Source organism: Antennarius striatus, chromosome 8 (genome assembly GCF_040054535.1).
Source record: "Antennarius striatus isolate MH-2024 chromosome 8, ASM4005453v1, whole genome shotgun sequence".
Classification (NCBI taxonomy): domain Eukaryota; kingdom Metazoa; phylum Chordata; class Actinopteri; order Lophiiformes; family Antennariidae; genus Antennarius; species Antennarius striatus.
In genome coordinates, this window is record NC_090783.1 from 1,763,908 (window position 1) to 1,791,309 (window position 27,402).

The 27,402-nt window shown below is 44.8% G+C and overlaps 1 protein-coding gene across 2 annotated transcripts in view; it reads left to right on the top strand.

Annotated features, from left to right (window-relative positions):
* lcor (ligand dependent nuclear receptor corepressor) overlaps positions 1-27,402 on the top strand; it is a 46,099-nt gene that overhangs the window by 14,445 nt on the left and 4,252 nt on the right. The window contains exons 2-6 of one of the 2 annotated variants that reach the window (XM_068321819.1): positions 12,700-12,765; positions 17,289-17,368; positions 20,441-20,573; positions 24,017-24,499; positions 25,390-25,480. In XM_068321819.1, the coding sequence (XP_068177920.1) occupies positions 24,067-24,499; positions 25,390-25,480 (524 nt within the window). In that variant the 5' untranslated portion in view covers positions 12,700-12,765; positions 17,289-17,368; positions 20,441-20,573; positions 24,017-24,066. Of the gene's footprint in view, positions 1-12,699; positions 12,766-16,878; positions 17,369-20,440; positions 20,574-24,016; positions 24,500-25,389; positions 25,481-27,402 lie in introns of those variants that run through there. The other variant, XM_068321820.1, reaches the window with a different exon arrangement.

The window sequence follows — 27,402 nt, forward strand, 5'->3', positions numbered from 1 at the left end:
CGTCAGGGAGGGGGTGTAGAAAGCGATCAAAAACCAGGAGATAATCAGGCGATAATCAATAGAGGAAGTGATGCTGGAGGCGGTGATGCTTCAGGAAAAGCAGTCATGTGATCGGGTTTTGGGGGCGTGGCCAAAATTTGGACCGGAAAGGGTGTGGCTAAAGGTCAAGCTAAAGTTAGCTTCTCAAATGGTAACTTCATCGAAACGACTTTTAATTAAAAAATTAGGATTATCCAGTAGTGGGAGGGGCTTCAGAGGCCAAACAGATTCCAGAATGGGCCGCTCTGACCCCGCCCCTTTTTGTTTCATCCTCCTCTCCATCGCTGTTTGAGCAAAGATGCCCCCCCCCCCCCTGTATGAGATGTTAGATTTTAACATTCAGAAGAAGGAGAAGCCGTGCCGGAGATTACACGCAATCCCATGATGCATCTGTGTGGAAAAAAATCCACCAATGGGACGCGAGCGGAGAACCTCCACCTCTGATCACCAGCATTAAAAGCTTAAAAAAAGGAAACGCACTGCGCTCGTCCTCTACCAAGGGTTGGAGAGGGTGTGTGTGTGTGTGTGTGTGTGTGTCGTGGGGGGGTCAGAGGCCGCCGGGCCCTCGGTGTGTGTCAGGTAGCCGCAGCCCTGCCTGAACAAATTGGATTTTGTCCAGTAGCTCAGCTGTTCGCTCTGTGATGTCATCGTAAATCTGCCCCCACCCACCCATACTCACCCCCCCCACCACCGTCCACACAGTTTAATTCAAGTGAAAACTGGGTCAGGTGGAGCGGATGATTGTTAGCGCAGCGCCGCCGCCTGATGCTACAAAACAAAACAAATAGTGGGCTTTTACACAGCACGTGTGTGTGTGTGTGTGTGTGTGTGTGTGTGTGTGTCAGGCTTGTGTGCTGAAGCGGTGCAGCTTTACTCGTTGCGTGTGTGATGATGCAGTGAGTCATTGAATCTCATTAGGTGTGTGTGTGTGTCTATTAACGTGTGTGTGTGTGTGTGTGTGTGTGTGTGTTATAAGTCCGTTGAAGCTCTTAACAAGTCAAGATGTCATTATTTTGTAAAATAATAACTTCATAAATGTTCTCGTGTTTTTTGTTGTTTTTTTTAGCAGTTTTTTTTTATCTGATCCTGATTTGAATCTGATTTAAAGTCAATTCTATTTATTTTCATTCAATTTCAAATCATTTCATTTCATATCATTGGTTCTAAGGGGTTCAGGTTTTTGCATGAGGAGAATCAGCTGCCTTTAACAGGCAGAAACCTGCAGCAGAGCCACGCCTCCAGGTGGGCGGAGCCTCTGCTCCCAGGCGTTAAATAATGAGGACATTTCTCTCGCTGAGCCAACCTTTTTTACGCATAAACAAACCGATAAAAGAAGTTCGTTATTCCTCCGGTTTCCATCATTATCGACCTCTTTTGAAGCTCCGCCTCTAGAAAACGACTTTTTGTTCTCTGTTGTTTGTTTGTTGCTCGTTTTCCGGCAGAACGATGCAAACATTGATGAACGGACTTGATTCTGTAGAGTACATCCAGCTCGAAGCAGGAAAACAAAAACGGGAAGACTTCAAACTTTTTGAGGAGAAACATACATTTTTCCGCAGTAAGGATCAAGTTCCAGGTTATTATCGATTAAATCGCAGATTATTTCTCATAAATTCTCGTACGTCTTTTCATTTCTCCTCAAAAAGGTGACGTGAAAATGAGGATTTCACGCCTCAATCTCAGAGACGCATTCTTGTGACCAGAACATCAAAGGTTTTTGAATCTCTGGGAAAAATCTGAGCGTCAGAAGATGGAAAGTCTTCATCATTCATCCGTTTTCTCACAATATATTCAAGAATTTAACTTTAATTGTGTTTTTCAAATGTGGGGAAAAAAAATCCTCACATGTTTTGAAGCTCTGTAAACTTCTGCAGGAGAAAAGGTTTATCATCTGGAGATCAGGAATCTCTGTTTGAGTCAGAATAATCTTTTTAGAATTTGTTATTTATATTCTTATTTATATTATTTGTACAAAAGGAGATTTTACTGATAAAACCAGCGAGACATGGTTTACCGTTTTCAGTAAAACCGTCTTTGTTGGTTGATGTGACTGTTCCAAAATAGAAGCATCCCATCATCTTGTAGCCTCAAAATGAACCAGGGATTAACCCGTGGCCCTAAAGCTAATCCTAACTCTCTAGACCTTCAAGTTCTTTACCAAACCCTCGCCGTCGATCTACTTCCTGTATGCTAATCAGGTCCAAACTGGACTGGAGAGCGCGAAGCAGCAGCGAAGGCGTCGCTCCGACATTCGCCGTCGGTGTTGTTTGCTTTACAGACGAATGTTTTTCATGTGATCGTCTCTCCGCCTCATTTACGCTGTGGGTTTTTTTTTCTTTACTTCACTTCCTTTAAAATGAAAATGGAAATCCAGATCATCAGATCTCCGCCTCCCTTTGCAAAGAACTTTACAGTAATTACCAGCAGGAGACGCGGCTCAGAGGCTCCGACGTTTGGGGGGTGGGAGGCATAATGAACCCGACGGAGGCTTCACTTTCACAGCTCTTTGGAGCTAACGAGGAAGATTTAGCGAACGAGCGGCGCTTAGCGTGTTCGCCGCCAAAGAACGTTCCCTCGGTGACGCTCGCCACGTGTCAGAATGAGCAGTCGACACGCAAAATCGTACAGAATCAACGGATCGGATCGTCTGCTCCGAGGCGAAAGCGCCTCGAACGACTGGTCGCCATCCAGGGTCCCCCTGGAAAAGAGTGTTTTTATTTTCTACCGCTGGTTCTTTTCTATACAGTAGTTTCCGCACTATAAGGCGCCTGGATTATAAGGCGCACCTTCAATGAATGGCCTATTTAAAAAAAAAAGTACAAGCAAACCTTGGTTTTCGAACGCTTTAGACATCGTACAAATTGGAATTCGACCAAAAAATTCGGAATTTTTTTTTGTCTTAGAAGTCACAAAATTTGGAAGTCGAACACGAAACAAACGCCTTTTTCTTGCCGCCAAACGTGAGAAAAGGCGGGAAAGTCGAGAGAAAACATGACGGTAATGTGCTTTTTATTTTAGTTTACTGTATTCAATAAATTTTCACTTAATCTGCGTTCCATTGCCTATGGTACGAGTCATGGTACCGTAAACTTCTGTCCAAAAGACGACGGTAACTCGTACCTTAGGCTAACCTGATTACGTCCATGTTTTTTTCCTTCTTTCTCGTGTTTGCTTCTTTCTTTTACATTTCTTTGATATGTTTCATGACTACACAATTTGATATATACAGACCCTTTCCAGAAAATTGTCGTGGAAAAGTTGTTTAATTTCCATAATTCCATTCAGAAAGTTAAACTTGCATATATTATTGATTTATGGCCCACAAAGCAAAACAATTTCAGGTATTTATTTATTTTTACATAATTTTGGCTTCCGGCTCATAAAACCCACGAAAACAGGATTTCAAAAAATTAGAATACTGTGAAGAAATCACCATTTATTTATCAGTTTTTGCAGAAAAGAAAGAAATCAATCAATCAAAATATGGTACTTTCAAAACGGTATATCAATCATCAATACTTGGTTGGGAATCCCTTTGCCTTAATCACTGCCTTGATGTGGCATTGAGCCAACCAGCCCGTGGCATTGAGCCAATCGACCTATGGCATTGCAAAGGAGTTATGGAAGCCCAGATTTCTTTGATGCTTGCTGTCAGCTCTTCGTTGTTGTTGGGTCTGGTGCCCCTCATTGTCCTCTTGAGGATACCCCATAGACTCTCGATGGGGTTTAGGTCCGGCGAGTTGGCTGGCCAGTCAAGCACTGTGATGGCATGAGCATCAAACCAGGTTTTGGGGCTTCTGGCAGTATGGGCAGGGGCCAGGTCCTGCTGGAAGATGAAATCTGCATCTCCATACAGATCCTCAGCAGAAGGAATCATGAAGTCCTCCAAAACATACTGGTAGACTGTTTCGGTGACCTTGGATTTAAGAAAGCAGAGTTTACCAACACCTGCACTGGACATTGCACCCCAAATCATGACTGACTGTGGATATTTCACACTGGACCTCAAGCAGCTTGGGTTCTGTTCCTCACCCTTCTTGCTGCAAACCCTTGGACCTTGATTCCCAAATGAAAGAACACTTTACTTTCATCGGACAAGAGGACCTTGGACCACTGGCCAACAGTCCAGTCCTTCTTATCCTTGGCCCGGTTGAGCCGCTTCCTACGTTGGCTCTGGTTCAGACGTGGCTTGACCCGAGGAACCCCACAGTTGTAGCCCATCTCCCGGATGCGTCTGAACGTGGTGGTTTTTGAAGCTGTGATTCCTGCCTCAGTCCACTCTTTCTGGATCTCTGCCAGATTCTTGAATCTTCTGTTTGAGAATCAGCTGAAGCCCACGGTCATCATCTTCTCCTGCCACATTTTCCCCTTCCACTAGACTTTCCATTGATATTCTTGGACACAGCACTCTGTGAACAGCCAGCCTCCTCAGCTATGAACCTTTGAGGTTTACCCATCCTATGGAGGGTATCAATAATGGTCTGCAGTCTTCCCCATATTGAACCGAACTGAGACAATTGAACCAAAGCAAAGCAATGAAATAACACCTGGGGAAACCTGTGCATGTGCTTTGAGTTTAGTAGATGGTTAGTGTGTGACACCCAGTTTAAAACATTCATGTCCTGATGATTTCTTCACAGTATTCTAATTTTTTGAAATCCTGTTTTCATGGGTTTCATGAGCTGGAAGCCAAAATTATGTAAAAATAAACAAATAAATACCTGAAGATGTTTAAATTCTGGGCCATGAATCTATAATATATGAAAGTTTAATTTTCTGAATGGAATTATGGAAATTAAACAACTTTTCCACGACATTCTAATTTTTTGGAAAGGGTCTGTTTATTATGAATTAAAATGTTATGTTGAAAAAAGGTAGTTTTCTAGCATCTCGGAACGGATTGAGACCATTTACATGATTTGTAATGGGAAAAATAATTTGGAATTCAAACAAATCGCTCTTCGAACAGCCTTCTGGAATGGATTGTGGTCGGAAACCGAGGTTTGCCTGTACTGTAATCAGAATAAAATCGCTCAAAAAGCAGAATTTATCTTATTATATTCAAATAGAAGCGTTTTCATTGTGGTCTCTGATGGTCCAGCGTCTTTGGTTCTTCTAGAGACTCTTTAACCAGATCTAGTTTCTGTTTCCTGAGGAATCTTACCCCGTTCCTCTAGTTCTGGAATATTTCCAACCAATGACATCCGAGCTTCATCTTCTTCACACCTGGAGGCGTTTTCTTCCAGGACCTCCTGATACTTGACGGAATCCATCTGATCTCCCACATGTTTGCGTGTAATAAATATTAAATAAAACTAAAAAGATCAAATCTGTTCCCGTTTGATTCGATGATCACAAACATCTGATTACCAGTTTATTATTCAATGTAGGTGGAATAATTTTTTGCTTCCAACCTCTGAGATATTAGTGAGATTACATCTTCACAAAAAAAAAAAAAAAACTGCCAAAGTGTCGTTTTGTCGGAGCAAACCTGAGCGCTAACGTCTCTGCGGCGGGTTAATGAACGGGCTCAGAGTTTAAATTTCACATCTGTTTTCCTGGAAAATAAACTGAGGAACAGTCGGCGAGAGCGCCGGCGGCGTGTCGTCGGATTCTGCTCCCCGTTATTTGCAAAAAAAAAAAAAAAAAAAACTGCAGCAGAAACTATAAAGCGTTGAGTGCGGCTGAGAGTCCTTGAAGTGGTGAAATAAAGCGGTCTTTAAAAGCCAGGCCTCGGCGCGGCATCCTTAAAAACCTTCGCTCACTTCTCCTTTTTCCAACCGGGCTTGGAAACCAATGTTTTAGATTCTTTTCATCCTCGTTGTTAATAATTTCATGTACCTGGAAGATGTTTAAAAAAAGAGGTCGATGGGTTAGGAACCCGTCAAACGCAACACAAAAAACTCTGACTTTCCAGTTCGTTGCCTTTTATTGTTGACTCCAGCATTGATTTTCTGCTTTGTCGTGTCTTGCCACTCATTTTAGTGACCTTGCAGAATAAAGACGGACCCATGCAATGGAAAGAAACGGTCAGGACCGGTTGTAGAATGTACAAGTGCTTCAAAAACCACTGAAAAAATATGTTCTTTGTCGACATCAGAAGGTCGCTGCAGAAGCCCGACACCGACCCGTTTTACGCCATGGGTCTCCTCAAGTCCTCCATGTTTAATTATTTAGAGCATTGAATATTTTTATTACAAAGTGCTTCACACGGTGAAGCCATAAAAGCACATTAACTCAGAGGCATGAGCTCAGGACGACGTGTGAAGTGGCGGCGGCGGCGTTACGCTTCACGGGCTTCAGGAGCCAGCGGTAAACAACTTACAGCCGGTCCGGAACCAGTCGTCCTCACGTGATTGGTCGATTGAGACGCAGAAAATCCCATTACAACAACTTTAACGCTTCATTTTTGTGTCCAATCCCAACATTCAACGGTTCTGGTTTTTAAAATTTACAGACATTCCATCCCCCACGTCCTTAGAATCAGCCTGCAGGAGGTCGTAGTACTATAATACTACTACACTGTACTATGCTACTATAATATTACACTCTACTATACTACTATTTATTTATTTTATTTTTTTCGGACATGTTAATCCAATATTGCAATACCACTAGACTATTACTATATTACTATACTGCTGCTACACTACTATACTACTACTATACTACTACTATACTACCACTATACTACTACACTACTATACTAATACTATACTATTATACTACTACTATACTACTGCTATACTACTAAACTAGTACTACACTACTACTATATTATTACTATACTACATTACTATTATACTGCTACTATACTACTACCACTACTACTTGTACTATACTACACTATACTACACTACTTCTTTACTACTACACCATTACTATACCGCTACACTACTATGCTGCTACACCAATACTATATTACTACTATATTACCAATATACTACTACACTACTACTATACTAATACACTACTGTACTGCTATGCTAATACACTACAACACTACTACACTACCATTACACTACTACACTACTACTATACAACTACTACACTACTACTATACTACAATTACAGTACTACATTACTATACTACTACCTCAATACTGCTACTCTAGTACTGTACTACGACACTATACCACTACAGTATTACTATAGACTAATACAGTACTACTTCACAGGCTTCTGTCCGGTCCGGATCAACCAGAGTCTCCTGGTTTTCTTCCTCGGTTCCATCAGGAAGCGTCTCCAGACGCCGCCGAGGTGCTCCGGCGCCGTTTGGGGGCGTGTCCCAGTGGGGACCCAGTTCAGGCTGTGCGCCGCACCGGTCCAGCATCCCGCGCTCCTCAATCTGCTCAAGCTCCTCATCACACCCCCGCTGTTTATCAGCGCAACACGCAGGCTAATTGGCAGAAAATAAAAGAACGCAGCAGTTACTGTTCTCATTCCTTAACGCCCCCCTAATTACTCTGCCCCCCCCACCCCCACCCCCGACGTCCTCATTCATTTGAACACTCAAACTCCCCAATCTATCCTTTAATCGTTGCAATTTGTTTCTCGTTAACACTTTCATACACCGGCTCCTCCTCTTCCTCGTCTTCCTCCTTTCATCATTCTCTCCATCAAACGGTCCGGAGGCAAACGAGAGGTGGGGGGGGGGAGCTCGTTTGCCACCAGAGGTCAAGCAGTTGAACGCACAGGAAGAGTGGAAAGGTAATCCTTCACCCAGGTGTCGTCAGCGGGGGCGGGGCGCGGCGGGAAGAGGAAACAAGGGGGGGCCATTTTCGTCCTCCTTCCTGCTCTCCAGCACGTAATGAAATAATGAGATAATTACATGAGTAATTGGAGCGATTGTTTTTTTTTCTCCTTCCCTCCTGCGGAGACATCTGCCGGGCTTCGGGGATGAGGAAGAACATTTCCAGCGGCGCCACGCCCATCCCAGTTGCATGATGGGAGAATCCAAATTTGCCCTGACCAATCATAAAAACCAAGATGAGGAGACCGGGTGCACACGTGCATCCGTCTGTGGCGCTGCTGGTTGATGATTGGGCGCCATTCGGCAGCCAATCAGGAACCCCGACCTAGTTTATTTTATTTTTTCGCCTCATGACCGCGATCAAATGTTAAAAGTGCGGCTGGAGGAACGACGGCGTGACGCCTGGGAGGCGTGACTGATGTGTTTTATTCCATCGATTCACCTTCTTGTGAAGCGCTTTTGATCGCCTTCGCTTAGTTTGTGCAGCGTTAACGGCGTGTGTGTGTGTGTGTGTGTGTGTGTGTGTGTGTGTGTGTGTGTGTGTGTGTGCGCGCGGCGTTGAGCTGCCAGCGCGTCGGCCCGCTTTCAGCACCGACCGGATCCGTCAGACGGAGGAAGATGAGATCGGATTAGGGATTTGGTGTGCTGGGAAAACTGTCGGATTGAATCGACACGCCGCGTTTAGGTGCGTTTGAGGCTCCGCGTTTCGACCAATCGGGGCCCCTGTTTGTTTTAGTCGTTCTCATCGTCGTGGCAACGGTCGTGATTCCTGGAACACTTTTTATATTTACACATAAGTTTGGTTCGACTGGAGGGGAAAAGGATTTTGTTGGTCTTTCCTCTCGCTCCTTCATCCCTTAGGCTCCTCCCCTTTCATGACTCCGCCTTCTCCCTGAACCAGGAGCTGGTGAACCTCCAGAGTCGCTCCAGTCGTTTGGAGCTACGGGAAACCCATCATGGAAACAGAAAAGCTCCAAATCTTCTCGTTTTGAATGACGACTAAGAGCATCCATGTCTCGACCAATCAGAAGCCACGTAGATAGACATGAACCAATCAGCTCTCCTGTGTTCCTAGCATTCACAAATCCAATGCGGAACAACTTTACGTCAGGCAGGAGAGACGAGTTCCATCAAAACGGAACGTTAGAACGCCATTAGTTAGGAATGCCGTTATTGACGAACGCCGTTAGTTAGGAACTCCGTTAGTTACGAATTTCGGTAGCTCCAAATGCCGTTAGTTTCGAATGCCATTAGTTACGAACGCCGTTATTGACGAACGCCGTTAGTTAGGAACTCCGTTAGTTACGAATTTCGGTAGCTCCAAATGCCGTTAGTTTCGAACGTCCTTAGTTACAAACGCCCCTAGTTACAAACGAAGTTAGTTACAAACGCCGTGAGTTACGAACGCTGTTGACATTTTTTCTTTATTTTGCTGTTATATTTTAAACAAAATTACTCCTTCGGACGTTGTTTTATTCATTCGTTCATCACTTTTCCTGCTCTCGTGGGTCACGGGGGTTGTTGTAATTCACAACAATGTGTAATTTTAGCTAACAGAAAAAAAAGCAGTTAAAATCTATAGAAGTCGTATTTACATCACATGCCTGTGTAGGCATGTGTGTCAAAACGGCGCCCTAAAAATAACGACAGTGCAGCGGAACGTTCCGGGACGTAAAGCAAGACGATTAAGCGGCGCCGACATCGTTTGAGCGCCGCGTTCCGCAAAACACTGGAGCGACTGAGACTCCAAATCACAGAAATACGCACCAGCAATCCAGAAAATTGATGAGTCGTCCAGTAAATTTGTGCTCAGCTGTTTGTGCTTGAGGATTCGTCATGTGACTTTGGTCAGCATCGGGGTCAGAGTGTGAACCAATCAGGAAAGAGGCCGCCGCAGAAATGGCTGCGGCTAATTGCAGCTAATTGGGAGCGTGGAGATCGGAAAGGTCGCGGTGGTCTGGTGCGGCATCGATTTTTAGGGTTTCCTGCAACTCGAACGAAAAAATAAATCGTCAACGTCACTTTAAGAACGGCTAGCGCTAATGTGGCTAATATATTTATAGAATATGAAGGTGAAGATTAGCTCGACGCTAAGTGAGGGTGGAAGTTCTTGTCTTCAAGTCTCGTGAAAAACCCTTTTATCACATCCTGGTCAAGCTAAACTTGGTTAGCATCCTTCTTGTAAGCATCCCCAGGATGTTTACAGAAAGTAAGCGGCTGATTGGTTATCCAATGAGCTGACATCAGCTCCGGCGACGCCCAGCTGTTTCTAAGCGTTTTCCTGTCTGACGGGACTCGTCCTTCCTCATTCCCGACATGTTGTCTCTCTCCCTCTTCCCTAAATCCCAGTCCCATGTTGGGGTTAATTAGCTATTGATTTGATCGGGGTCGGGCGCGGGGGCCCCCGCTCCAAAGGCATTGGTCACGCTAAATTATTAATGTTCATGCAGAACTATATATAACTGTGTGTTCTGGCCTCTGCTCTCCCCCCTCCTCACAGTGATTGAACGACTTCCTCCAGCGTTCCTTTAACTGGGAGGAATGCGATGACGACTCCTCACGTGCTTTAGCACTGGCGCTAGCAGAGGATAGCATGTTAGCAGACGGGAAGTCTGCCAGTTTCATTAATTTCTTGATGTTTAAAAAGAAACTCAAAAAGAATATTAAAGTTTTTTTCTTTCACTTGTGAGACGGAATAAAATTTCAACGTTTTTAATTCCATTTAATTCAGTGGTTTAGCTCCGCCCACTCCTGCTCATGAGCGCCCTCTAGCTGAACTGCATCCAATGGCGGGGTGTGATTGGGCTGTGGTTCCGTCCACACGTGTGTGTTCTGGCTGCAGACGTGGGCTCGATGGGATTCCTGTGTGTGTGTGTGTGCGTGTGTGTGTGTGTTTACAGTAGTGTGTGTGTGTGTGTGTTTACAGTAGTGTGTGTCAGCGTTTGCATCATGCTGCTGGATTGTGAAGCGAAACAAAGCGACACAATGTCATTTGGTAGATGGGGGAGATCTGTGTGTGTGTGTGTGTGTGTGTGTGTGTGTGTGTGTGTGTGTGTGTGTGTGTGTGTGTTCACTCTACTGTGTCATGCATTTGGGCCTACAGTGCTTTCGCTAACTGACCTACATTCGTGGAGCTTTTTTTGCCCGTGGCTCCGGAGCCTTTGTCACTGTTATCTCATCCAGCCAATCACGTGCTCTAATCTCGTTTGTCCAATCACATCCAGGATCTCATTTGTCCAATTGCATCCTCTGCCTCCCTGCTTCAGGGTCCGGTATGAGTTTGACTCTCAGCTGATTTTCTCGGACGCTAATTATTCCCGCTGACTTGAAAGCACCGCGGCGCCTCTGAGCTTATTGGCAGCTGGGAAGAGAAAAAAAAAATAAAGAAAAGAAAAAGAAACGGCAGCTTTTGAAACGTGTTTGAAGCTTTTTTTTGTTTTCAAAGCTGTCTTTGTAGCCCGGCATGAATTTTGCATGTGCAGGTTTGAGCTGGCGTCCGTCTGATTTAGAGAACGGCTGTCGGGGAGTTTGGGATGTGGAACGCTGTCAATCACCGTAGGGATGCAAGAGGTGGAGCCTATTCCAGGAGGCGGGGCTCTGAACCCAGGACCATGATCAGAAGAGGTCACATGTTTCCAAAAAATGTCACCACTATCAAAAATCAGAAGGAACCTTAAATGTATGACCTCTGACCTCTGCTTCTGCCTTCAGATCAGCTGTGTGTGGCTGCACTTGAACACACACACACACACACACACACACACACGCGTCTTTGTCTCTTTTTCTTTCCGTCTGCCTCTGTTTCTGATTTAATGGATAGTGGGGGGGGGGGGTTGGTATGTGTGTGTGTGCGTGTAAGGCGGGGGGGGGCCTCAGGTTGAAAAATGTAATATGTATTTATGTTTCTCTGTATGTGGTTGCCAGGCAACAGCAGCACCAGGGTATTTACAGTTAATAAAAAAGCTCGGTGTATTAGGTAAAACGCTAATTTACTTTAAGAGCTGGAAAGAAAGGCAAGGTTTCCGTGCGTGTGCGTGTGTGTGTGTGTGTGTGTGTGTGTGTGTGTGTGTGTGTGTGTGTGTGTGTGTGTGACTGTAGATGCTTCCACACTCGATCTGTATAGACACACTATTGTCTATATAAGCAGAAGAAGCGCTCGCCCAGCCTCGTCTTTGTAGATATGTGTGTGTTTGTGTGTGTGTGTGTGTGTGTGTGTGTGTGTGTGTGTGTGTGTGTGTCCAGGAGGAAGTGAATGCCCCTCATGCATAAAAAAACCCAAAAAACTTAAAAAATACCAAAACAAATTCTACGTCAAAATGTCAAAAGAAACACCTTATAAAATAATTAAAGCTACAATCAATCAAGATCCAATCAGAATCATTGATTGTGATCAGAATCATTGATTGCCATCTTTGATTGTTTTTGCGTGAGCAGATCTGGGATCAGTAAAGCAGAATCTGGATTGTTTACGTTTGCTTTTGTTTATTCACCTCTTCACCTCGTTTGTTTATGTTTGCAATAAACAAACAAACAAACAACTCGACCTTTTTTTTTAATTGATGTTAAAATCTTATCTGATATTTTTCCATTTCACCTTGTGGTTTTGTTTTTTATTTTTTTTGTTCCTGCTGCTGGAGGCCGTGCAACCACAAAATACGTCCTCCGGAAAGAAAAAGTCTTTGTCCTTTTTTTTTTTTTTTTTGTTCCGCTGACATCAAAGCCTCCACTCAACATCACAAAAACAACAACAACAAAACGCATCCTTGTGAAAATGCTGCATTTTTTTAAACAGCACAGGCTTATTTCCATTCATGCATTATTTCAGCTGTCGTTTGTTGCTGTGGGAAAAATGACATCACGCATTAATCATGCATCTCTTGTCTTTTCTTTTTTTTTTTCTCTCCTAGGCTTTGAAAGCATCTTGGAAGGCTTGTTTGGGCCGGGACTAGTCAAAGACATCACCCTATTCCAAGGTAAACAACGTCTGCAATTACCAATAAAGCTTTTTTCAAACGCGTCTCGTTTGTTCGGAGTCGATTTTCAGTAAATAAAGAAAACACGAACAAAACGTGACGTCTTTTATTTGACCCGTTTTTGCCGTTTATTCATCGTGGGGTTCCCCCGGTTGGATGTTTGTGATTCTCATCCGACGGCGAGCATCCGTCTGGTTGGTTTTTTTATTCCCGTACATTTGATTATTACTTCACGGATCAAACGTCCAAACTGGTTTTAACTGGATGGATAATGTGGATTTTTTTCTGGAGTTTTTTTTTCGCTTTTGAACAGGAAACGTTGGCATGAAAACACAGCGTCTACCTGGGAGAGTGTGTGTGTGTGTGTGTGTGTGTGTGTGTGTGTGTGTGTGTGTTCGCTGTATTATAAAGTTGTTTGGCCTTGATGGAGGAATGTGTTTGATTACATTAAAAAAAAAAAAAAAAAACCCAACTGGATGGCGCGATTCATTGGCCGTCGTCTCCATCATCCTTGAAGGAAACGACACGGACTCAGACATGGAAGGCGGGAGGATAAAACCAGAACGCCCGACCTCACCTAAACATCCAGATCTCTCTCTCGCCTCTGAGAAACCAGGTCACCGCGGCGTCCTGGAGTCATGTGACCCCTCCCCCCACCGACTTAAGGCATTTTTAGAATAGTTCTGGCTCGGCTGTCGTTTCCACTCGGGCATTAAACTCACTCCCTCCTGTTTACGGAGCGGCTGTGGGTTAAACACACACACACACACACACACACACACACACACACACGGACACAAATAAAGGAAACCTTCTACATCAGTGCTTCACTGTATGTTCCCAGAATTCCCTGTGGCACGCGTTTAAAGATAACACATGTCTTTGCTGGAGTCCTCATTAAAGCTGCTGGACGTGTTGTGTTCGTGTGTTTACGCCCACCGCAGCTGTGAGCCAATCAAACGTCAGATTGAGTCGTTTGAAACCCGGCCCGTCGCCGCCCGACGAAAAGGTCTCCGAGTTATGACATCATCAACCATTAGGGAACGGCTCGGGACGCGGGAAGGTCCTCGAGAAGTGTCGTCATGGTGACGCCCAACGACGGGTCTTCTTCTTCTTTTTGAGGTTTTTCTTCATCGTCCGATGAAGACGAGCAGCGGACCATCGATCACAACGCCCCACTACGTAAGCGGGTTCTCTGAGTGTGACGTTAATGAGCTGCCGTTGGACAGACGTGTTGTAAACACACCGGAACAAACATCCAAAGCTTCATCTGAACGCCGTCAACGTCTCAAACCCACAAACACTCCCACCGCTGGGGGGGCGGGGGTCACGCTAGCAGTGGGACGCGAGCTAATTGGCGCCTTCACACGGATGTCGTAAGTGACACAGCCACAGGGCCGGGGCACGGCCGACCTTTGACCTTTCTGTCGGAGCCAGAAACCGATAATAGACTGGCGTTTATCTGTTGCATGTGTTGCCAGGATGTGATTGGAGGAGGAGAAAGGGCTTCAGACGCCAGTCGTCCTGTCGCTCCTAAAGACGTCCTGATTTCTGTTTTTATTTCTGTTTATTTTTTATGTTCTGATGTTGATGGAGCCGAAGATAATTTAATAGAATTTAATTAAGATAATTTGACGCTGCATGAGAACAAAAACGCTTTACACACTTTTACATCTTCATCAAGGAGTTTTATTTATTTATTTGATCTCATTTCATCTGTTTTCTTCTTTTAGTAGTTTATTTCATCCTTCGGTACATCCTTTTACCTCATCTGACTAGTTTAACTTTCTCATCTCATCTCATCATATGTCACTTTATCATGCAGCATATCAGATCATCTCATTATTCCAGCTCGTTTAAAATATAATTTCATATTATTTCACCTTATCCTACCCAATCCGATCTCTATATATCATCTGTATCTCATCTATATCTCATCTCATCTCTTCCTCATGTTTATCTCTACCTCATCTCTACCTCTGCCTAATCTCAACCTGATCTCATCTAATATCTCACCTCTTATCTCATCTCTCATCTTATGTGTTGTCTCATCTCATCTCTATCTCATCTCATCTCTATCTTACCTCTATTTATCTTATCTCTATCTTATTTCTATTTAAACTCTATCTCATCTCCATCTCAACTCTGTCTCATCTTACCTCTACCACATCCCTACCTCATCTCTATCTCATTTAAACCTTGTCTCTATCTCATTTCCATGTCAACTGTACCTCATCGTTATCTCCATTTCATTCCATCTCTACATCATTGCTACCTCGTGTCTATCATATCTCTACCTTATCTTTATCTCATTGAATATCTATGTCGCTGGATTTCTCATCTCATATCACGTTTCTCATTTCATTTGTTTTCTCATCCTAACTTACCTCATCTCATGTTGTCTCTCACCTCTTTAATTATTGTATAATTATATTAATAATAGTTGACTTGACATCATCGCTAGAACTTTTTCCGTTTCACTAATTTTCAAGTAGTTCCCCACCGTTTAACGTTCGCCCGGCGCTCATTCGCCCGGCGCTCGTTCGCCCGGCGCTCGTTCGCCTGGCGCTCATTCACCTGGCACTTGTTTGCCCAGCGCTCTTTCGCTGGTGCTCGTTTGCCGGTGCTTGGTTGCCCAGTGCTCGTTCGCCTGGCGCTCGTTTGCCTGGCGCTCGTTTGCCTGGCGCTCGTTTGCCCGGCGCTCGTTCATGCCGTTATCCGCCGCTCTCATGGAATTAAATGAGCGCCTCTTGACAGTTTCTCTCTGCAGTTGCTTTTACTTCCGAAGTGAACACCGTCCATCATTTGGTGACACGCCCTGCAGACGTTTTGGGGTGAAGCCAAATCGTGGAGGAGGGTTCAGAAACGAGGGAGTTGATCAGCAGGAAAGTGGAGATGAAATCCGCTAAGTGTAAAAACATGCCTCCGGTCCGGCCCCCCGGCGAGTTACTGGTCGGCGATGGACGTCCTACAAGGTGATTGGCTGTTCCTGACGCCTCCACACTGGAGGGTGTCAGACTATTAGTCTGATTACCCTCAATGGGCGTGATGCTGATGAGGCAATGACATCATCAATCAGTTGTTTGTATGACGCCGCTGGTTAAAGTTCACGGCGGTGGCGGCGGCGGCCCCAGGACGTTCCATCATGAGGATGAGGAGCGTGATGAAACACTGTCAGCTCCGGCTTCTGTTCTGTCCCGGGACAAAGACCAGGTTCTGGTGCGACTGGTTCCATGTGACAGTCTGGATTTAGTTCTCTCTCTGTACTGCTGACTTGACCTTCTCCCCTTCCTCCTGTCTGTAACGCCGCTCCTCTCCTCCGCTGCATCGCTCTCCCCCACCCTCTCTTTCTCTCTGTACATTATATTGCCGTGGCGACGTGATTTTAGACTGAACCAAGGTTTTTGGTACCATGGAAACGGTTGATCTGGTTGGCAGCTGTTCTCGGGTCAGGAGGGAGTCCGTTCATGATTGTGCATCTTCATTTTGAGTCAGATTTACATGGAACCTGTGTGGACTCCATGTTCATGTCGGTGAACCTGAGCTGACAGCTGGCATCACCTGAATCCAGCCAGTGAGGGATTCATATTGATTAATGTCAATACCGACAAACAATTGTTGATCGCCTGAATTCCATTTGAGTCGGATTGAACATATGTAACAAGCGTAAGATGAGATGTGATCATCAGGAGGTGTTGGAATGTCTAGAAACTGGTGGTGGTGGCTGATGGACCCAGGATTTGAAGAGGCGGGTTCACCAATCGGCATGAGAATTGAAGTGCGTGTACAGCGTGTAAAGGTTTTTCTCGGGTTAAAATTTGATAGAAAAAGTCAGTAAATAAAACTCATTAATTTCTAAATCAGTCCCGGGCGGCGCTCAGATCCGCGACACGGAGCTACGTGTCGGACGCCGATCCGCGGCGGGGGTAAAAATACCTTTCGAGCCAGAGGCTTTGCCCACTTACCTCGCTGATGATTGAAGGCAGGATGCTTCTCGATGTGCTCTAACCGAATTACCAGGAGACGGCGGTGAATTTCTTCATCCCGCTGAACATGTTTAACAGAACGCAGTCCAGGAAAGGAGTAATTAGTTCTTTGCAAATAGAGCTTTAGGGCACAAACAGATGCAGTCGGGTTCACACACAGGTATTCCTGCAGCGTTTGGGGTCTTTAAGCAAGAAGACGTTCAATAAGGCAGTAAAATCAGCTGTCAGTCACAGGAGTTGTTGGGTTTTTTTTTTTTTTTTTCTGCGCCGCTTTCTTTGACATATGAAGTTAGTCATCGCTTCCGTTTCGGTCGTGGGGTCGCGGGCCGTCAGCTGTCGCTCTCAATAAAAGCAGATGCGTTGAGTCATCGTCGCCTCGTCAGCAGCTGGTTTGAAGATGGTTTTTAAGACTCGTGGAATGAAACGAGGGGTTCTCTTTTTTGATTGTTCCGTCCTTTCCGGGCTTTTTATTCCGGGGATGTTGCTGAGGGATTGTGGGTATTGGAGTCTTGACTTTTCCATCTCTGTCTCCTCCAGACTGCGAGCCGGAGGAAGTGTCCGACTGGTCCTTCGATGAAAACTGTCTCTTCTGCTGCTTGAGACGAGAGAAAGTCAAGGTAGGACGTCCCGGCGTGCGCCTGAGTAAAATGATAAAAAACTGTTTTATTCTAAATATAATAATGAAGGTGAATCCAGTTTGTATCAACTTTATTAGCAGCGTCCTCGTAACGTCACACCAATGTTTGTTTCAGTTTAGCGCTAATGTATTCTGTGTTTGCGGACTGAGTGGCCCCTTTAAGAAGGTGGTCATGTGACCGAGGCAAGCATCTCGGAATAAATGACAAAGACCAAGGAGAGGCGCCATCAGAACATCTGCTGTCGACGTTCTCACCAGAGAAAAGAAAGTTAAAAAAAACACCCACAACTCCACACTTGTGGATGAATGTGAGAAAAAACCGGCGATTAATTTAACTCAGGTTAAAGACGTAAAAGTGTTAATTAGTGATATTTAACTTTAGCCTTTTAGCCACGGCTCAAAATAACTTATTAATCAATGTGGAGAATAAAAGATAAAAATAAAAGACACGCCCAGATTTTTTTCCACTACGATTCAATTCAAACTTATCTCCGTCCGTTTACTTTTGTCACAAATTATCCAACCCCCCCCCATCACCCCCCCGCCCCCCAGATAAACTCCATTTCATCACTTTTGTCCTCACCTTTTGTGTTTTTCTTTCCATCTCCTCCTCCTCCTCCTCTGATTGGCTCGTTGTCCGTCTTGTGGTCTTGACCCAATTTAGCTTATGAAAGGAGCGGGATGTAACGATTTGGAGGTGTGTGTGTGTGTGCGTGTGTGTGTGTGTGTGTGTGTGTGTGTGTGTGTGTGTGTGTGTGTGTGTGTGTGTGTGAAGGCGGAGTCGACTGGTGACATGGGTGTAAATTAGCGAGACTCCGGCGCCTCCCCTCCGGGTCTCATCAGCTAAAAAGTGAGCAGAGCGGAATGATAATGAGCCAATCGGATGCCGGTCGCACGCCCGTCGCAGGCCGCCTCGACCAATCAGAGACCAGGGACAGCAAGAGCAGGGGTCTCGTGGGTAACTGCCCCCGGTTGGACCCTTTTGCACCCCACACGTCCTCCGAAAACAAAAAGGAATTACAAACCACTCAGTTTCATGCTATCGGACAGTAGCTTTTGCGCTAGCAGCGTTAGCATGCGTTAGCAGCGTTAGCTTAGCATCCGACGTCTATGAATAGGAACTTAAAATGTGGAATCTCGTGGATTTTTGACGCCTCGGGATCCGCAGGAGGGCGTGGCCCAGGAGTACGCTGTCGCCGAGGGCAACGCTGTCGCCGAGGGCAACGCTGCAGCGAGTGTTTTCATTGGTCGATTCTTTTTGAATGAAACAGAATCAGTTCTTGACTTTATCTTTAAATCGTAAATCCAATCTTTGTTTTCCGCCCATCCTTTACTTCTGGATGTGACCGGGCTAACGAGCGGGGGTGGGAGGGGGGAGGAAGCTCCTGGGGGGTGGGATGGGGGGCGGGGGGGGCATCCTTCCCTCGGCTGTTGCTCGTTTTTTAACTTGACCCCGGCCCGACCTCCAAAGTCCACCATCTGTCTCCTAAGAACATCCTGACTCCGCCCCCGCCCACCCCCCCCCTCTATCGCCACCAAATCTGTCCCTTTCTTGTCATGCTAATAAAGCCGCGCTATATCTGACTAGCATCAGCGTAATGCGTGTAATATAATAAGCGTAGATGCAGAAGCGAGTCTTTTGTATCTTAATTATTTCATTCGTTTGTCGGATAATCCGCCGTCGTCGCCACCCGTTTGTCTCCTCGCTGAAACAGTTTTCATCTCTCGCCGTCGCCGGCGAGGCCTTGAAAGCGCTCGCCGTGGCGCCGTTATTACCCGGGGCTTGTTGTTGAAATGCCAAAGGAGCTTCTGGGGGGGGGGGTTGGGGAGGGGGCGACCATTGATTCATTGATCTGGAGCCAAACTGGGGGAGTTGGGGGCGGGTGGTGGTGGTGGTGGAATAAAGAGAGGACGGGATAATGAAAGCCTTAAAAACACACACTCTCATCTGTTTGTGGCTTCGCTTCTCACCGCGCGCACACACACACACACACACACACACACACACACACACACACACACACACACAGTCTTGTGAAGACAATGGCGACACACTCATTACCCTCTCAGCGGTTGTTTCTTTCATAATAATCTCTCTTTGTCTCGTCAGACTCCATCGCTTGCATATCCTGAGGAAGCGGTTTGAACACGTCACCCCAGTGGAGACGTCGTCGTCCATCCTCCACTCCTCCATCTGTTTCTTTTCATCACTTTATTTGTTCCCCAGCGTTCATCTTGATTTGTCAGATGAGGAGGGCGTGCCCCTAAAACCAGATATTTAACATTTAAACTTAAGTTTGCTCTGTTTTAAAAACTCTATTTAACATCATTTTTCATTTAACAGAAGAAGAAGAAGAAAAAAAAAAATCGCTTTTTCTGATTGACCAATCATATTTGGTCCTTTAGGGAGGGGGCGGGTCATTATCTGGTTTGAATTAACTAATCTCAAGGTTAACCATACGTACTTTTGTTCTGAACTTTATTAATGAATGTATTTTAATAATATTTGGTTAAGATGAATGTATTTTAAGCTGACAAACAATTCAATTTTATTTTTTATTATAACAAACTAAAAACGTCCCGTCTTCAGCTGCTTCTTCCTCATTGTGGGTCACGGGGTTAATAATAATAATATAGTTATATAATAATAATAATAATAATAATAATAATAATATAATTATATTATTATTATAATAATATAATGATATTATAATATAATAAAAATAACATATAATAATATGATATATGTTTTTATTTTGATTTATTATACGGTAACATGTTGTTTTTAATGGCTTATTAGTAATTTAATGATTCCAGTATTTGTGATGCAAACTTTACTTTTATTTTTTCGCGTATTTTAAAAAAAACTGATGTATAATCGAGAACGACGTAAGCCGAGGTTTTCCCGTATCTGGATTCTCTTTGCGGATAAAACCTCTAGAACGACACGATGGTGTCGTTTTTTCGATGGAGCGGACCTTTAACGTGTCGTCTGTGTGTGTGTGTGTGTGTGTGTGTGTGTGTGTGTGTGTGTGTGTGTGTGTGTTTCCAGGAGCGCGGCGTGGAGAACGGTGGAGGCAGCCAGGTGCTGTCGGAGAGGGAGGAGCTCAAGCAGGAGCAGTCTCGGATCAACCGGCTGGAGAGACAGGCCCAAGACTTCCTCAATGCTGTGTTCCACAGAAAAGGTGAGCGCTAACGCTAACGTTAAATGTTCTCCATCGTAATGATAGCACGCCGGGCTAGGCCTTCGTTTTATCAGCCGTCACTGAATCGGATGGCGAAGTTTGGATTTCCAAAGCGGGCCGAGGACGGAGCCCTGAGGGACGCCGCGCGCTACGTTTTTCAGTTTTATAATTAGCACAGAGACGTTTCTACCCTCCAGGTAGACCCTAAATCGGATAATATCTGGGTCAGAGAGGCTGTCCCATTTTTTCCAACCTACGCTAACGGCGCCATCATGACCCTGAGAGGCGGTTTGGGAAACCCCGTAGATGTGGCGTTCCGTTGTAGAGCCGAGCGCCGCATCTGATCAGAAGCTGCGAATGTACATTTAAGGCAGAGCAATTTGGTACAGGGTTCACATCAACACCCATTTAAGGTCAGAATATTACCCATAATTCCCTTCAAACTGGGGGGGGGTATAATCTGCCTGGAGGCGGGGTGGACAGCGGACGCCGCTCCGCTGGCGTTTGTGTTTTTTCCAGGAGGAAGCAGATGTGTTTCCAATCAATGCCTGGTTCCGATCAATCTGGCTTCCCTAACGCCGCCGCCAGTGGTGCTGACACACACACACACACACACACACACACACACACACACACACACACACACACACACACACACACACACACACACACACACACACACACCCCTTAGCTGTCAGTTAGTGCGTTCAAACACAACCCCCCCCTGCCGACTGGATGCTGTTTCCGGATCAGTCCAGCGTCGGTTCTCTTCCAGGAGGAACCGGTTCAGAACCAGCATCCGATCAATGTGGGGGGGTGGGTGTATACTTGTGGGGGGGGGGGGGGTTGGTGAAACTTCCTCTCTCGGAGCCGACAGAATTCCCCGATTCGCTGACGGAAACAACGCAGCTGCCAAATCACTCTGCTTTGTTTTGGGGGTGGGGGGGGGGGGGCACTCGTCTGTCGGCGCTGTTACACAATAGGCATTTCCTTCCGAGCGGAGTGAACAAAGTGGGGGGGTTGGATTGGGGTGGGGTTCCCAGGAGATTTTTTTTTCTTTTTAAATAAACCAAATTACACAAAAGTCGCGCCGGAATCCTTGAAGATGTGAATCAAACGGTTTGTTTGTTTGTCGGCCGTCGCCGCCAGCGGTCACGAGGTCACGTTCGGCGCCGCCCCGCCTCGTGTTTTTATTTAAACGCCATTAAAGGAGACGTTATTTCACAAAGACGGACGCTTCTCTTTGATTTCCTCGCGTGTTTTCTGTTTTGATCGTCATCGCGCCGCCTTTAATCACACCTTAAAGACTTTGATTTCTAATTTTATTTGTTTTTTAAATGAAATGATCACAGGTGGGATCAAACCATCACCGGTGCCTCTGGCGGAACGGCGCTCGCTAAATATCAAAAAGTGACAAAACTCACTTGAAATAAATTTTAAAAAAAAAACTAAAACCATGATGCATTCTGGGAAAACTGCTGCCTGGACATACCTGCTGCTTGCTGATGGATTAAGCGTATAGAATGTATATGATTTTTGGATTATTCCAGTATAGCTGGGGGATTATATTTTGGGGCTGATGTATTGTTTGAAGGATTTAGGGTCTGAACATATCCAAGTAATAATAATAATAATAATAATAATAATAATAATAAATTATTATTATAGTAAATTATTATTATAATTATAATAATAATAATTATATTATAATATAGTAATAATAATATATAATAATAATAGTATTATAGTATACTATAATAATAATAATATTATTATACTATAATAATAATAATTATAATAATATAGTTGCTGCTTAAAGAGATAAGAGCCGCCGGTTTATCTGGCACAACGTCAGATTAACGCCTTCACAACAAACGTGACGTCGTCGCCGCTTTGCTCCGGCGAATGAGATCAGCCACCGGTATTTGGGTGTGGGCGGGTGGAAAATTGGCTCCTCCCCTTACGGGGCGTCCTGTTTTTTTGTTTTTTTTTTAAATTTTACCGTCTTTGGATGCGTCTTTTCGTCTCGACTTTAAAGCAGGTTATGTTTTAAAACGCAGCATCTGTTGGTTTATTTATGTGTGGTTCTGTCAGGATTACGTTCAAACTGCTCAACAGATTTTCATGAATCTTGGCAGACATGTGTCTGGAAAAAAAACAAACCACGACGCCACGTTTGGGATGTTGTTTTGACTTCCCTTCATATTTAGAGATTAATTACGTGGAAACGATTCCAGAACCGAAACGTTTCTGTGGTGGATGCAGATAAAATGTCAACAGGCTGGATTTAATTGCTGCGACGTCCTTCTGGTTCATACTTTATTATGCTTTATTTATTAACCGGTGACCAATGACACGAGAACACAGTCCAACAAACACGTTTTGTAACCTAATGATGAATAAATTCAATGCAGCATCGCCAGAAAAGTCAAGGACTGATTTGGACGAGTCTGGTCTTCATTCTACCAGTGAATCTGCTGATACGGTGTCAAACCGGTTCAGTGATAATTATCGATTATTTTTCTCTTTGGTTAATTCTCTTATGATCATTTTAAACGAACAGTGTTGTTGACTTTTAAAAAAAAAAGCACGTTTTAAAGATAAATCGGCGATCCTTCACCTAAAGAAAAGGGGGGTCAAACTCATTTCCAATGAAGGCCACATGTTATTATTATTATTATTATTATTATTATTATTATTATTATTATTATTACTATATAGTTGCTGCTTAAAGAAATTTTAAAAATCCGCATAACGGCTGTTTTTAAAGGGACAGATATAACTAATGAATGTAACTCAATGTAATGTAACATAAATGTAAAATAATTGTAAAATAAATGTTAAATCACTAAATCACAAACACTGACTTTATGACTTATTCAACTTACAAACATTACAGTTAGACAGAAAAAACATGTTTGTTTGTTTCTCTGTTCTAACATAACTCCTTTTAATTCGTCAGCTTATTAAACCCACAGAACTCCATCAATCAAGGATCAAACTATCAATCAATAAAGAAAAATAACATCAGACACAAGTTAGGACGTTAACTTTGGTCAAAACGATTTTGTCAAGAGTTAAAATGGGTTTAATTCCAGTGTAGTTTTGCTTTTGACCTCTTTATTTTTAGACTTTCTGATCTTTTATGCTCTTGCGGGGCCACATAAAATGATGTGGAGGGCCACATTTGGCCCCAGGGCCTTGAGTTTGACACTCGCTCTAGATCAACAATTTACAGACATGGACCAGAGGCCAGCATGGTAATAATCTGCTGTACGCGCTCATATCATGATGCTTTCATGCTCAATAGGCAGGATTATTTTTGGATTATTTCAGCAGAGCACCAGGATTACATTTGTGGGATAAAATGGGATAAAAGAACCGATTCCTAGAGGACGGGGAGGCTGACGTTCCTTCCTGTTTTTTCTCCCCCCCCCCTGCAGACCTCACACGTTTCTCAGAACCTCACATTCCTCTAGTGGCTCGTGAGATCATGCAGCGAATGATCCGCCAGTTCGCTGCCGAATATACCTCAAAAACTACTCAGGACGACTCGCCCCCGCCCAACGGCGTCATGAAGGACCAAAGCCTGCCGAGAGCGGCGTCTCTGGCCTCGGCCCCGTGCTCCCCTCCCGGGCCCCCGCCCGCGCCCAGCTCCCCTCCGTCATCTGCCTCCTCTTGTCCGTCCCCGACCCCGGGGCCGGCCCTCAGCCCCGCCTCCTCCGCCGCCATCACCTCCACCGCCGCCGCCTGCAGCAACGGGACGGACGCCAGTAACGGCGGAGGAGGAGGAGGAGGAGGAACTACGGCCGCCGCCTCCGCCGCACAGAACCCCGTCCTCAGCAAGCTTCTCATGGCCGACCAGGACGGCCCGCTGGACCTCTCTGTCAAGAAGAACCAGGACGACCCGGAGCCGGCCCAGCAAGGTGAGAGCCACGCCCACTTCAACCAATCAGAGAACAAAAAACCCGTCTTCCGTCCGCGATGCTCAAACGGCGTTCTGAGAGACCGCCGCTGTGCTGAGCTGTGAAATGTAGCCGCAGGCTAAATCTACATTTAATCAAACCGAAGCAGCGGGGGGGTCGGCGTTTGATCGCCCAGAAGGCCGTGGGGCTGAAGCGACGCCGTTTTTCAACCCTCGATGACCGGCAGCCGCCAACGTTAATGTCAGGCTTTTGGAATCCGCTTAGAGTGTAAGCCTCCGACGTTTTTGTGATGACGATCCATGCGTCTACATCTCACACACACACACACACACACACACACACACACACACACACACACACACACGGTCAGATTATCCTCCGTGCTGGATTACACACACACACACACACACACACCAGACAGTGTGTTCCACGACGGGCCTCACACTTTTTGTTTCGTTCCCGTCTCACTCCTGGAGTGAGACCCGCATCCGTTTCAGCATCAACCGTTACCATGGCGACCAGCAGCCCGATTGCCTAGCTTAATGGTATTGTTGGCATCCAGCTTCCTGTTAGCTGGATGCTAACAATAGCATTGAGCTAGCCATTTGTGGGCGATGTCAGTGTGTTTTGGCTAACGACTCACATACATTATTATCACCTCGTGTATTATTTTTCATCTGCTTAAACATCCTGAAGATTAGCGCTATAGGGTTGTGTGGGTCAGAAGGGTCAGAAGGTCAGATGCATTCTGGGGGATTACAGCAGAAAAACACAATCTGTTGTGTTTGTCGGTGAACGTAGATGTTGTTCCAGGTTCTTGTGATGACTTTATGAAAAACAAAAAAAACAAAGACCCCGCATTACGTTGTGATTTCCTGCTTTCCCCTCAGATGGCGTCCTGGACCTCTCCACCAAGAAGAACCACAGCGCAGGAAACCACAAAACCAACCCCAGCTTCTCCCCCGCGCCTGGGGTCAAAGGGTAAGACAACAGGATTAGTAGGGCGGTCTCTGCTGGCGACCGCGGCCAGTCATGTGTCCAAAACAACGCCGTTGTGTGTGTGTGTGTGACTGTGTGTGAGCCTCACACTGATCCGGCCTGAGGTGGTGAGGCGGCGAACAGAGGCGAGGGTTGATACGCTGATGACACCCGTCTGTTTCCGCGGAAACGGCAACCACAATAAAATCACACCTGTGTCAACAAAGACAATTACACACACACACACACACTACCTAACATGTTGTATGATCTTAAAAACATGCTAATCAATCAGAGAGACGGCTCAGATTTAGATAAACGAAGGTTTGGGGGGGTCAGCGGGGTAGTTAGAGTTAGTTATTCATACAGCCACAATACAGTCGTTATACATAGACATTACGCATACTGTCGTTATAGAGTTGTTATACATAAAATTATTTCCATGCAGTTGTTGTACATTCGTTACAAATACAGTCATTATACCTAAAGTTATTATACATAGTTATAATACATACATTTACTATACATACAGTTATTATACATACAGTTAATATACATACACTTATTATACATGAAGTCATTATACATACAGTCGTTATACATACAGTTGTTATATAGTTGTTATAAATAGTTATTTCCATACAGTCGTTATACATTCGCTGTGAGAGAAGAGGATGCAGAACACATCGTTATACATCGTCATTATACTGTCATTATACATACAGTCATTATAAATACAGTTGTTATACATACAGTCATTATACATACTGTCATTATACATACTGTCATTATACATACAGTCATTATACATGCTATTATTATACATACTGTCATTATAAATACAGTTGTTATACATACAGTCGTTGTACATAGTCGTTATACATACAGTTATCATACATACAGTCATACATACAGTCATATATACAGTCATATATACAGTCATACATGAAAGGAGCCAATACACAGAAATTCTCAGGATCATTTTAATTATCTCTTCTTTAACACAGTATTGATCCTCGCCGCTGCTGAACAACGCATCACATCAGCACACGGCAGATTTCAGCACAACCGCAAAGCAGCTGGTAAAAGCTTGTAAAAACCGTGGTAACGGGAGAACGTGGTGAAAGCAGCAGAAGATCCTTGAACCGTTTCATAAAAGATGCATGAAGTAAAGATGAGCAGAACGGTGAATCCACCGCCGAGCAGCTGCAGAAACAAAACACCTCACAGATCGCCTCTGAAAGATGTTCCAGATATCCAGCTTTAAAGTCTAAAACTATTTAACGTCTATTACATTAAATTGCCCCCCCAATGTAAAAACCCATCACCCTCGAGCTGGAGACGATATAAGATAAGGTTAGCGTTCATTTACGAACACTTTACGATTTAAAGGTTCGCTCTTAAGATAATCGACTCCACTAGACCTGGAAGCGGGGCCCGGCGGACCTTGAGGGACCCCGCCCTCATTCGCTCTCTTTAGACTTTTTTTGGGGGCGTGTTCTTCGATCTTCCTGTTGTCGTCCTGGAGCGAGTTCTGCCAACGCCTCCCACCTTTCTTCTATTAATTATCGGTTTTCTTCTCGTGATCAATACGCCAACTACCTCAAGTCCCTCGGAAAAGGCTTCGCGTGTTCGCACGCAGGTGTTGTTACGTTAGACTCCTCCCACGCCGTGCCCCTCCCCCGCATCAGTGAGAGTTTTCAACTTTTCTCCTTTCCGTCTCTGTGTCAGCGCCTTTATTGACGACCCTCAGCTTTCCCAATCGTTTATTGATAAATGTATTTTCTGCCTTGAAGTCATGCTTGAATCATTAGCCGTCATTCTGACATCAAGGGGGGCGGGGGGTGGGGGGGTGAACAATCGACGCTAATCGCAGGTGCCATTTCCAGGAATATGTTTGATCTGTAGGTCAACGATGGATTAGT